The sequence below is a fragment of the Dermacentor andersoni genome, chromosome 3, assembly GCF_023375885.2.
Source record: "Dermacentor andersoni chromosome 3, qqDerAnde1_hic_scaffold, whole genome shotgun sequence".
Classification (NCBI taxonomy): Eukaryota; Metazoa; Arthropoda; class Arachnida; order Ixodida; family Ixodidae; genus Dermacentor; species Dermacentor andersoni.
In genome coordinates this window covers 120,940,318-120,954,178 of record NC_092816.1, presented here as the reverse complement: position 1 = coordinate 120,954,178, position 13,861 = coordinate 120,940,318, and the positions used below count along the sequence as shown (strand labels likewise).

General features: G+C 44.1%; 1 protein-coding gene across 1 annotated transcript in view; it reads right to left on the bottom strand.

Annotated features, from left to right (window-relative positions):
• Positions 1-13,861, bottom strand: part of LOC126538875 (probable acyl-CoA dehydrogenase 6) — a 36,040-nt gene that overhangs the window by 5,859 nt on the left and 16,320 nt on the right. Inside the window, exons 2-7 of the mRNA XM_055074631.2 lie at positions 12,674-12,794; positions 10,190-10,319; positions 8,447-8,553; positions 7,777-7,947; positions 4,756-4,929; positions 3,472-3,633 (exon numbers count right to left, since the gene is read on the bottom strand). Coding sequence (XP_054930606.1) covers positions 3,472-3,633; positions 4,756-4,929; positions 7,777-7,947; positions 8,447-8,553; positions 10,190-10,319; positions 12,674-12,794 — 865 coding nt within the window. The remainder of the gene's footprint in view (positions 1-3,471; positions 3,634-4,755; positions 4,930-7,776; positions 7,948-8,446; positions 8,554-10,189; positions 10,320-12,673; positions 12,795-13,861) is intronic.

Below are 13,861 nucleotides of genomic sequence, written 5' to 3'. Positions count from 1 at the left end.
AGACTTCATACAAAATGGCAGTTTGCCTATCATTTTCAACAGAACAATTCACTTTCTAAATTTTTAGATCTCGTGGACCTCACCGTTTATAGGATTTCAGTACCGCACAGACCGAACTCAAACCAGGAAGTAACACCTAGCAGAGCATCACCTCTGAGCTTGTGACCTTCCCTACAAGTGTCATACCACATACTTATACATTAAGCTGACAACACATGAAGACAGCGCATCATACAAAGTGCTGTCTTCATGTTCATCGGTTTTGATCTGTACAACATCTTGGCTGAACAGACGTATGGTAATCCTCCCATACTTGATTAGTAGGCTACAGTAACAACAAATGATTGCCGCATCAGGTAAGGTGCCTTCCCTTCACAATTTTTGTTCAGCATCTTCAAGAAGTGATATGTATAATTGAAAGCATGTTGAAGGCCAGGCTACGATATGAAATGCTTACAGGGCGTACTCGATACAATGTTACAGTATCTACTTCCAGCCAGTTTTTGCAAGGGCAGACTTTACATTGTAGACGTGCTAGTGAGACCAGCCTCCTGTGCCATGTAAAACCACCATGTCAAAAACTTGCTGCTAGACTACTGTAGTTGATTCATGGTTCAAGCTTAATGAAGGACGAAAAAAAAAAAAAAAAAAAAAATCATGGAAAAGAAGGACAGGACAGGCACTTGTCCTTTGTCCACATATTTTTTTTACTTATTATGCTTGGAATGCCATGACACCAGACAAACAAAAAGCACGTGTTCTTGAAGTAGCATGAACGTAACTGCAACATCAGCCACCTCACCACTCTACAAGCCCTCCGAAGAGGCTCTTGAAGCACACCTTAATGTAAAACCACAAACATGGAGCATGCTTATAAAAAAATACGTGCTCAGTTATTTACAGTAGAGAATGTGACGTGTGATAACAGGGTGTCTACCAAGTTGACATTTCCAAATTCCCTGAGTTTTCCAGGTTTTCCCTGAGCACCTTTGCAAAATTCCCTGAATGAGCCAGAACTTTGTTTTACGTCAAGACAGGCTGACACCAAGTTGTCTGATGCTGTCACTCTAGTAAGCATGCTGAAAAAAAATGACTTAATCCACTTTGAATAGTAAGGAGTAATATCTATTTTATTTAAAAAGAAAACAGAAGGAAGGTGTTAGTAAAATGCACAGCGAAAGAAATGGTAAAACCCATTCCAAATTGAGTCGAACATTTTCATGAAAAGGAGATGCATACATAAGTAAATATTTTTTTAATATGAGCTATTTCTATCAACTGATAGCAAGCTCATCTGTATGAGGCCCGAACTTTGTCACAACTAAGGTTCTCTCTCAGCAGCTGGGAAGTCAACCTCAACTGTCCTGACATACTCTCAGCCCGTACACAACATCTCAGTGTTGGGTTTCACTGCTTAAAACAGTTTATTTTGGTTTGGATGAGGGACATCTGCATCTCGGCGTCTACCAACACTTAGATTTTTTTAGCTCAAGCTCCTTCAATAAGGCGGCGGCACGCTTCCGTTCCCGTTAATTTAATTCCTCAGTGCGTCGGTCCTTTCTGTTCTCATCCTCCTTCTACCACGCTTTCACCACATGGATCATTTGAAGCATCCTCTTGGTCAGTTGTACAGTCAACGTCCGATTTTTCTGATTCCCTAGGGGCCGCAAAAACATCCGAAAATCGGGCAGTCCAAAAGTAATGAATGCCTGTCTTTAACTACCCTTAAGGGCTGAAATTGACCCAGGCACGCCCGAAAAAGCTCTTAAGGCCTGCCAGTACACTTACTAGGCATATCGGTGCTCGTACTGTGACAGGAGATGGGGGTGCACGTGTGTATAATTAAGGAATAGATACTGTGGCCCGTGACAATTGCCCCTTCCCACGCTTGTGCTTCACCGCCTAACAATACTGTACTGAGGCGAAGCTAACTTTCGGAGACTGGCATTACGCAACGCGCTGTGCTCTGCGAGCTTCAAAGCCAATCGCGAGGATTACAAAGGCAGAGTCGGTGCCATTGCTGACAGCGACGAATTCTTTCAATGAAAAACACGGCATCGCACGGCAAGAAGCTTAATAGCGAACATAGAAGCAGCTAGGCCTAACATTGCCGCGGTGGTGGTTACGGCTGCCAGCGGATCTGCGTGCGAGCGTGCCGGTTCGAGGCGGCGAGATAATCAAAATAGCGGCAGTGGCGGCTTTGATTAATGCCATTTCTGACCTGCAGTCAGGGCAATATACATTGACTATATGGAGTACGTGGTGGTGCCGCAAAGCCGTGCAAATTATCGGGCATGTCCGAAAAATCGGACGTCTACAAAATTGGTCATTAACTACTCTGGCAATACATCGTGCCGATGACACGGCGTCAATGACGATTCGTTGCGATTCCTCTGTTACTGGAGCCAGTATTACCACGACTTTCATTCCCTTTCAATAAAGTTACAGCTAATTTTCCCTGATAGAAGCACAAATTCCCTGAGTTTTCCCCGAGTTTTTCCAGACTGTTCAAATTCCCTGAGAATTCCCGGTTTTCCCGGTTTTCCCGGTTGGTAGACACCCTGGATAATCCAACAGCCAAAGCGCATAGGTGAATCTCGAAACCATACCCGCCGTGGTTGCTCAGTGGCTATGGTGTTGGGCTGCTGAGCACGAGGTCGCGGGATAGAATCCCGGCCACGGCGGCCGCATTTCGGTGGGGGCAAAATGCGAAAACACCCGTGTACTTACATTTAGGTGCACGTTAAAGAACCCCAGGTGGTCGAAATTTCCGGAGTCCTCCACTACGGTGTGCCTCATAATCAGAAAGTGGTTTTGGCACGTAAAACCCCATAATTTTTTTTTTTTTTTTTTAGATCTCGAAACCTCATACAATCATGCCGCAACACAACCTACGCAGCCAATGATGTCTGGTCAGTGCAGAAGCTGGAATTGTGAACCACTAGGCCTCTTTGACTAGGCAGTCCTGGACAGTTTGCAAACTGTCCACGGCTTCCTGTCTGACTAGCTCTGAAAGCAGGGTACGACACAGACACGTGACCCAGCTGCTGGGGGCTATGCAAAATGGTCCGAGGTTTCACCCGAAAGCACTGTGACCGTTAGTCAATCTCCTGGCTGCCGTCGTCTGCTTGTACCCAGCCCACCACTCAACGACTTCATTAGCATGTCCTACAAGGTACGGCAATCTTAGAGGCCAAATTGCCGATGCAACCACAAAGCTTGCATAGTGGAATATTGCAGCCCGAGCACATAATGTGTGTTTGCAAAGCGCAGTTATAGCACAGTATACGTCACACTCTATTTCTGCACCACTTAGAACTACTGTAAGGTATCTTGGACAGTTTCCGAAGCTCTCCAAGAAAATGGAATGCTGGACAGCAGTATGGAACTGTCAGGGACTGCTAATCAAAGAGGCCCACTGTGTGATCAAGATTAGTGCAGAAGCTAAGACAAGATGGCTGTGGTACACACCAGCTCCTCTGTAGCCAAGTGACCGTAGTGCCTCAACCTCAGTCTGGAGTTCAGCCAGTCGAAACTGGATCACTTGGTTCTTGATCAGGGGCTGGCCATACACCTTTCGCTGCCGGCAGTACTCCAGTGTCTCATTTATCATGCGTTCCATGAAAGTCACACCTGCAGACGCCGCCAAGTGCACAGCTCAGTAGCACTGACAAGATGCAGCAAAGTTATATGCTGGTGATGCTAAAAGTGTGCCAACACAGAAGTGCATGCAGTAAGATTCCTTAAGTTATTTGTGAGGCACCATGAGGCGTACAAATGAATTAAGGTTTGAGACACAAGTCTCAACACAGCAACACTTGTAAAACTTGCACAGTCATTGAATATCTGTACACCCGGCCAGTCTCCTAGGCGGTCCTGTTCTCGATACTATGTGAGGAGTGCCCAATTACTGCCCTTAAGTTGCACTGGCTGCTTGGAAAAAGCCAGCCAAAGGGATTGTGAAATCGTACAGTAAGGTTTGGGCTATTTCAAGTTGTTAGTCCCCCCCTCTCCCCAAAAAAGGGAAGCTTCAGAATTAGTAGATGTAAGCTACTTAGCCCATCTGAACAGTAGGTTCAGTGACACTATGTATAAGCAAAATACAAAATCTGCCTCACAATATTTTTCTTTTTTAATGATGTGGGGCCTTTAGCCTCTGCTGAACTTGGCTCCACTATTTTTAAAGCTCCCTAATATTCTTGCATTAAAAATTGATACAAAAATCATAATTTAAAATTAGGTGCTTTGAACAAAGAACTGCCAAAAAAACATTTGAACTTCCTTCATTTCCTCTAGTGGATTGCTGGATGGAGTATGTGGGTGTGCAGGAAAGTAAGAAGTGACAGACAAGTAGTAGTATATACCCAAGATCACCTTGTCAGATCAAGTCAGTATCCCAGTGGCTGCTGACAAGACAGGGAGCAAAGATAGTCCATGGTTTGATGGAGAATCAAACTTCAATGACATCCTTTGATCCTATTGTCATATGCAAACCAGCTTCAAGAATATTTTTTGTGTGCGTGTTTGCATGTTTGCATTGAGGTTATGCATTTTTTCTTTATTAAATAAGGAAGTAGTCAAGCGTTGAATACAATATTAAACCCTAATGTTCATATTTGACACAAGAAAGTTGGACTATTTGGTCACTCCTAGTTCTACATCGCAGTCACTGCCAGATATTGTTAGTGCATTGACCCAAAGCTAACAATTCAAGCAGCTGGAGTGCCACCTGTGGAAGAAAGCACTTGTGCTCACTGTTGATGGCAGCCACCAGGCGCTCATCCTGGAACTGGAGCATCTGGTAGACAAAGCCCATGCCTTCCTCGCCCACAATGTTCTTGGCTGGCACCCGGACATCCTCAAAGAATATCTGCGCCGTGTCTGAGGAGCGGTGGCCGAGCTTCTTGATGCTGCGTGCTACCGTCACACCTGCAACAAGGTTAAACAGGTCACATGGAGGAACAAGCTGGTGTTTCATTTTTCTTTTTTAACTATTGGTGTGCGAATATTCGATTCGAGTATATTAGTATAAGATTCCATTCCAAAGACACATTTAATTTTCGAAATATTCGAACACCCAGAAATTGCTGTCAGTTCTTTAGATCAGCTTCGCCAAAGTACAGTTGTGTTATGCGGCGAAGCATACAGACTGTACTGCGGTGAAGCACATATGCCTTGCACTGAAGCATATCAAAAGTAAGAAGGGGCACTGTCATGGGGCCCCTGCTGGAGCTTATGGCTACCAAACGCTATCAGCTCAAATACCCACACTGTGCTACCTCTTTAGAAGTCTGGACAACACCAGCCGCCAGGTGGAAACCTCTATCTGCTACTAATCTGGCCAAGTGTCAAAAACATGGATTCAAAACTAGAAATTTGACCAAGTTGTGAGCTTGGCAATGTTTTAGAGCGCAGCTCTTCGGTGCCCGCTCCCGAGGCAAGCGTCGGCGTCCCTCATAACCGAGCGAACAAGTACAGCGAAGGATGAAAGAGCGAACATGGAGCACAGCATGGGATGAAAGACGGCGATAGTGAAGAGAGCACAAGGAGGAAATCGAAGGAGGAGGATGCAGCGGAACCATGGGGCAGAATGCAGAGGAGGAGGGTGTGGCGAAAGCGTGAGAAGAAAAGCACAGTGCCATACAAGATGGGCTCTGTGGCAACAACTGCTACGGGATGGCGCTAGAGTAGCATGCCGTCATCTGTTCACCAATGGCATGCAGCGGGCGTGACCACCGATACCATATATGGAAACAAAGCGCTGCATGAGCAGAGGTCTGTCTGCAGTGGCTGCTGTGAATTTCACCTGCGCGTCACTCATGCCACACTTCGCTCTGTTTGCAACGTGCCACACGATACAGATTGTCTGCACCAGCCAATATATCACGAAATGAAAACACGCATAAAGCTGCACTCAAGTTTCACATTAGGGAGTATCGTAATTGTCAAGGAATTTTTTAAAACCTCGTTATAAAGTAGTTGAGTGCCACCAGGATGCTTCAATGGCAAACTGGACTAAAAGCCTGGCTTTAGAAGAAGCAAAGAAAACTTAAACACCAAGGAACCCAGATATGTCCTCAACAACGAAAGCTGTTGAAGAGGCTCCTTCCATATAAGCACTGTGGAAAGGCTTTGATAAGCTCATCAACCAGCAGCAATTTTCACTGCTACAAGCACAGGTTAAAATATTGCTTTTATTAAAAATAAATATGTGCATGATGAAATTTTGGGCCAAAAAGAAGATTCATGTGAGTGGCGGTGAAGAGATACCTGTTGATACCAGACACGAGTGTGTCCGGTGGGCAGCTCTTTTCGGTGTTTGAAGGAATAGTTACATGCAGGAAAGAGAGAGAAGACATATGTTAAAGGAAAACCGCAGAATCCTTTGACAGTCTCTGGGCGAGTGCAGGAAGGTGTTGCTGCTCCCCAAACCTATCGAGCAGCTTTTTCATAATGACAATATTAAATAACTGCAGATATGACACTTTCAAGCAAAAGTGTTCTACTAGAGAATTTTGTTGACCAAAAAGCATAATTTCGTTGTTATTTGCTGCGCAATAAACTTGCCTTTTTTTTTCCCCCGTACCTCTAGTTGGCGAAAAAAATTTCATTTTTGCAAAACAATAGTATGTATTCGAAAAACATTCGATTCACACTTTGTTTTCGTTATTCTAGTTTGCTTAAAAATTGAAAATTTGATATTTGCACATCCCTATTTTTAAACCTTTGGGTGCCGGATGCTTTTGCCTGCTGTGTACTGGAAGTCTTTGTTCAAGTGCAACAATAGCAGGCGTTACATTCACATGCTTTTTATTGGCACTGAACATTTTACGTTTTCTTAACCTGAAAATCCAAACAAAAATTATGGCGTAGGCTGATTAATGATATCAATTAATTTGTGTTTCACAGGCAACCTGGCCTCACTGTCGTTACCATTGCTGCTGTCATTCATCGTTGCCACCCAGACGAGTATTCTCAAGCATGGCACTGGAAAGGTTAACTGCTCTCCACATGTGGTCTGTTCTGATGACTAATTGCCTGACTGGCAGATTGCTGCTGTTTTTGCTAGTCACCAGGAACATTTGTTCTAGCACGACATAGGCACACACCTAGTGTTATAGTAGCAGGAGTGACAGCAAGGCTTACTTCTCCCTCTGCTGGTAATCGCACGCTCTCGCTGGGCTCCATTCTGGTTCAACATGCCTTAACATTGTTCTCCCTCTTGATTCTATTTCCCTTAAACACTTGAGCAGTGAGTGCCACACTCCATTAGTTCAATTTGGGCCTCCAGGAACAGAATGCTAAACATCTTTAAACAGCAAAGCAGTAACTTTTCTACTTCAGCATCTCCAGACCTTTGTGGGGGTACCTTATTGACCAGAAAACAGCCTGCTTGGCTACAATCTCAAATCACATTTACTGATCAGCATTATTTGACATAGGCACCCCTAATTTCTCGTTTGTCCATTCCTGACAGCGACCTCATTACAAACAAGTGCGTTGATTGGAGCATTAAGTTCTTTCATATGTTTGGCACTGGCTCCCTTTTTCAGCACAGCATGTGTCGGCTGTTTTTGATGCACCGAATAAGCATAACATAGTCTCAATAATGTGCACCAAGCTGAGAAATTACCAGATCAGCACTGGCAGTGATTACTCCCAAATAAAGTGTATTTACCACAGCTTCTCATTACCTTGTGAGGTAAAGTACAATGGAAATGGAAGAGTGTCAATCTTTAACGCACTGTTGAGCTGCAGAACTTGAAAAGAGCTCACCAGGTGTCTTGAGGGGCAGGCAGACGAGAGACTTTGTCTTGTGCGGTGGGCCCTCGGTGCGCGTGTTGACGAGCACGGCCATCCAGTCTGCCTGGCAGCCATTCGTGATCCACATCTTGCCCCCATTGATCACCAGGTCATCTCCCTGTCGAACAGCTGTTGTCTTGATGCCTGCGTAACAGCACATGGGCAGGGAAAGAAAGGAACAGCAAGAATCCCATCACACCACACACAACTCTGTTGCAAGTGCTTCGTGCATTACCATGCAAAGTGTACTTGATTCAGCCAAGTGCCTTTGAGTATCGTTTAAGCACGTGTAGGTTTAAGGTGACCGAAGAGCTCTGACCTGCTAGGAACAAGGCACTGCCACCGTATGCTTGCCTGCCCCAGATTTCTTTCGTATATGCACTTTTGGCACTCAAGTGTAGAATGTAGAATAACTCAAGACAAATTCGACATTATTAAGGCAAAAAGCACTTAAAAAGCCAGGGACGCAAAACATGGTCACTACAGACAAAGCTAGTACAAATAGTTGGACCAAATGAGAAGCTATAGACCCGAGTGCCCAAGCTGCACTGAACAAATGCAACCAAAGAATGCCCCTTTTTTCCCACTGGACAACATGCACTCTCAAGACATGCTGAAGAATCCAGCCAGATCAGGTACTCACTGGCCACGTCTGAGCCACAGTCTGGTTCACTGACGCCGACGCATCCCACAATGTCGCCAGCGATCGACGGGGCCAGGAACTGCGCCTTCAGCTTATCACTGCCAAAACTAACACACCACGCAACAACACTGCAATGACTTTCATTCGTGCAAAGAGGAGCGCAGAACTACACTATGCACTGCAGAATGCCATTTTATTTCCCGCACAATCTGCTCAAGGCAAAAGGCTGTGTGGAATGCTCTCCAAACTTGTCAGCCCCCTAGCTGCCAGAGAATGGTACGAGGCAACCAATTCAGATGTCCCGAAAAAATAAAAGGTTGCAGCTGACATTTTTTTATCTTTTCTTTTCCATGGATAGTAGGTGGCAATTATTTCTTTATTCCATCTTGTAGATTTCTGCAGAAGCTATTTGAATAATGCACTCTACGCTTGTTTCCTTTTATGTCAGGAGTAAACAGCACACATCTTGGCAACACAGGGTAAAACCAAGAAGCAGCACAAAGAAAACTGCATTCTTGTGAGACATGGCCACATAGTTATTTCAGCTGTTACACACACAAAAAAAAAGAGAAAAAAGGAAAGAAAAACTCAAAGGACGCTTTAGCTTCGCCTTTAAGAGTGGAATGCGATAGCCTGATGGGACCCCATTGATGCTGACACCGGATATTCTGTGACATGGGGCCCGATAGACAACAATGGAGGGCCGATTCCGGTGGCAGCGCAGGGCAGAGCAATGGCTCATACCCTGGTACGGCAGAGGCTTCAAGCAGTGACTCATCAATAGTTCATAACCCTGTAAGCAAGGGAAAGGGGGTTTGTGTTCGAGTTTCTGTGTAACAGAATTACGTTTTCTCGTACATTCAAATTATTTTCTAGTATATTAAAATTACAATCCAATGCCATCATGTATGTAGGCTGTGTGCAAGTCAGATTTTATGAATTTCCTGAAATCATTTTACTTTGAGAAATTCAGTTCAGTAATGCCTATGCACCACGCGGAAAGCCTGCGTGGTTGTGGTTTGAGATAATTTTTTCCGACAGACCATGCCGCCGCCACCGGATTTTCTGTGACACGGGGCTCCTAATGCTATTGCGCTAAACAGTTTAGCTAGGACAGAGGGCATTACGAAATGCTAGTTTAAGCTGTCTCTGTGTGTGGTGCATTACCCCATGTGCCATTACTTTGCCTACTTTGCAGACTAGCATTTCACAACAATTTTGATGCTTCAATTTACCTAAGCTTGTCATAAAACAAGTGCATAAAAGCAAGCACTACTATTCAAATTTTTCACAGGGATAGTATTTTGTAGAAGTACATTTTATCCCTCCGTTTTTTTGTTTTTCATCCATCATACTAAGTGCCTGATTCTCGGCAATAATGGCATACAACAGCATGTACGAACTAGTAATAAAACTCGGGAAAGAACGAACCAGCAAAACACCTGTCACATAATCTCTCCTGTTGGCCTCTCCTGTTGGCATCTTTAAAAACATATGTACACTTGCAAAGCAATGCAAGGAGAGACTCCCTCACATTGTGCTTCAAACGCTGTTAGTGACTACCTGAGTGCTTCATTTCTTTTAGTACCACAGGGTATTTATTCTTTTTATCTTTCTCACATGTATACACATTACACTGTACATGGTTCCTGCAGGTGTCTGACATTTCACGTAACATTTCTAAAGAAATGCTAAAGATTAGATCAAAACAATGAAACAGTAAAATTGTAGCAAATTACGTACTTGGAAAGGGCAGGGGTACACATGTCCGTGTGGACCAGGATCCCCGAGGCAATGCCACCACAGTTGATGGCAGACAGCTCCTCCGCAAAGGCTACCGTAAAGCTGTAGTCCAGACCAAGACCTCCGTACTCTGAAAAACAATGAGATTCATTAGCATATCCATTCACACACAAGTTTACCGATTTGCCAGTAAGTTGTTGAAAATAATTGTTCTACTGGACAGCTGCAAACAAGCCTCTTGCAAGAAGTGCAAAAAGATCCAAAAAGAAGTTTATTGCACAAAAAAAGCAGTTTATTGCACAGCAGATTTCATTGCACTGCAAATGAAGTATGAGCAAATTTATAATCTGCGGACTATGTGCAACACTAATAAGCACAACCCAGCCTGTTCTCCTATAACACACAGATACATGTGCCGTGCAAACAATCTGTGGAATGTTTCAAGAGTTATCAGAACTTTTATGGAGATCAAAGCCTACCAGAAGCGAGAAAGCGCTTGTTACAGCTGGACTGAAATGACTAACACAGTGTAATCAGCATAAACCACCCAAGCAAAAACATTCAATAAGCACAGCAGGGGCCACATTCCTCATTGGTCACCTTCCAACACATTTGCGTGATGAGACACTAAATGCAACACTTCATTGGATAGATGGCCACCAATTGCGTGCATGGATCCAACCTCAAACTGCATTGGCCTCATAATTGCATCAATGGTAAAACATAGCGTGCATAAAAGAACTGCTGCATTAAGTGACCAGCTACCCCAGTTTCCATGCAAAAGATATGCAAATAGAGGATTCCCCTCGCTCTTTCAAACAATGATTGAAGATGAAACAATTGCACTAGCTCAAAGGTATTCTGTTTCCTGTCATAAGGATGAACGTGGTAGCAGCAGCACCAAAGATAGGCCTGTCAGAACAAAACTTGAGCCTACAGCTGCTCCACAAATCTCAGCAGTAAAAAAATGTCTAAGACTACAGTTCTTATCATGAATATAAAGCTTCAGAACAGCATCAGAATGCTTTCTCTGAATTTAATGCAATGTTAATGCTCGTGGGATTCTCGCCCATGCTTTTGGGACAGACGAATGACAACACAGTAGTGCAAACAATCACAAGGGCATTTATTGCACCTTTCATAGACCAATGCCTGCTAGCCCAGTTGCTATCCACAAAACATGCCAATGGGCGCACGACAAGTTGAGGAAGTCTGACTCACTGCCACCGGATAGCGAGCGAATATGTTCGCACGTACGGTCACACAAACGGTGGCGTGTTCAGACAATCATATTTGTCCGATCCGGTATAGACCTTGCGAGACGGTCTCGCAGAAGCATGGATCGGCGCACATGCGGAACGTCCGCGCTGCTTGCCGACCCGGCGCCAATGAGGAAGAGCCTTCTCCTTTTGCACCCAAATAACCCTGGCGTTAGGTGGCGTTAGCAGAGCAACACTTGCGCCATCTCTCGTACTACCCTGCAAGCATAGCGACCGCCGCCATGAAGCCATGCGGTGAAGCCGGATTACAGGAGAAGGGAGCTGTGCGGGAAAATAACATATCAGGGTACACATGAGAGTTGCGCATTCCCACATGCTACATGCTCCAGAGAAAAACTAACAACTTCAAAATTAGCGGAACTCCAGCACAAGCACATGCAATTACAGAGGCATTTTTTGGATGTGAAAACATGACATGCATGCAGCCAAATGCATCATCTTCCATTGAGTTTATACTACCGAGCGTAGAGAGTGCGCCTTCATAACAACCCCAAGTGGTTGATTATGATGTGTTAATTAGCCGGAATGATATAAGCCTAAAGAAGTTATACACACCAATTTGAAACACAGATGAACAATGAAAGAATGACGGCCCAATTGATTTGAACAGTGCCGCCTTCTATGCAAGGCTCATGCCAAGTATGTCAGCAGTGAACATTTAAAAACCATGCGACAACAAACGCATGCAAAAGCTGCAGCGCAGCATGCGTACAATGCATGCGCAGTGTATAGCATGCGTTGCTAATGCTAGTGCAAGGTCCTTGCATGCGCCGCTGTACACTACTTAAAATCTCTCCAGTACAAAGATGGGTGACGGCTATAGGGAACAAGGTGAAATTACAGAAATATCCTGTTTCATGCAGCCAATGGTACCAAACATGCTGGCAACATTACCAGCAATGAAAGTGATTAAATAATTTTAAAGTATTGAATGAGGCCAGGCATTTGAAGTCCTCGCAAGCCTTGACAATTTTTGCTGATCTGGTAATATTCAGCTCTAATTTGTGCAAAAGCCTTTGATCAATTGTGCTGCGTATAATTTAGGTCAAGCAAATACAATAAACCAAGGCAGTACCACAAGCAAGTGCTTTTGCCAAGCAATTGTGCCACTGCTAAAGGGGCATCTCGCCTCAATATTACCAGGCACTGCATGCACAGAAAAACCCAGCCCAAAGCCAGGGAGCACTGCAGCCTGTGATCTCACCCACTGGGCGCGTGATCCCCAGCACTCCCACCTCGGCCAACTTCTTGAACACCTTGTGAGCATCGTACATGCCTTCTGCCTCCCACTGGTCCACGTATGGGTTGATGTCCTTGTCAATGACCTGCGTTGAGAGCACAGATGTCACAAGGTTGTGTGGGAACATTATTCTCTACACATTAATGACAATGAGCTACAGATGTTAAGTGCAAGAGGCAGCACAACGCTCTAATGCATAAGAACTACATAGTACATATGCAGGCAAGTCGATACTTGAAAAGACTACTACTTTTTTAGTTAAGCAACTTGTTTAATTAATCCAAAAGCTGTATGGCCTATATGAATTAGATATGTATACTTGTGAACTGTAATATAATTTCCTTGCTGCTTTTCACTGCTGCGTGCTATGCATGGGAAAATGAAGTTTAGACAGGTGCTACAAAATCACCTTTAACTTCAAGAATAGCACTGAATGTGATGATCATAACCTGTGTAACCTATAGCTTAAAATAAATTAGTAATATTAGTTATTAATCTTGCATTAACGAAAGCAGCACCAAGAAATTATACAAGAAATAGAGCATATAAGTATGAACAAGGTGTGTGACATTTGGCAACTGCAGATACCATAAACGCTAGTTATTCTACAAGTTGCACTATGCTTAAATTTAGAGTCAAAGATGATGAAATTTGCTGGCGTATGCCTTGTCAGTAAGCATGCTCGAGTAGGTAGCTGAACATACTCTGAAAGTGCGCCCATACAGAGTGACAGTTTTTCTTTCTGGTGGTTACCAGTGGGCTCAAGCGGCATGCCATTTTCATGATAGTTTCCCTCTTTTAAGCTACAGAAAAGACAGCGTGCCCTGCGCACTCTTTGAATACTGGCCCCAGTTTACAACAGGAATGGCTTTGCCATAAGGCCACCTAGAAGAGCTCAGCATTAGTAAGCTCTCAAATATCATTAACTGATATCATTAATATCACTGACTAAGCTACCAGAAGTGCCATAGTGGAGCGCTCCAGATTAGATTCAACCACATCATGCGCCTGATGAAGTAATTATAGCTACATCATGCATGCAAATGAAACAATTCAGTTCCATGTATTTGTAAAAGCTATAAGCAATAATAACCTACTTTTGGCATGTGTGATGGTGTGCGTGAAATAACGATGCTCCGGTCATCACTGCAT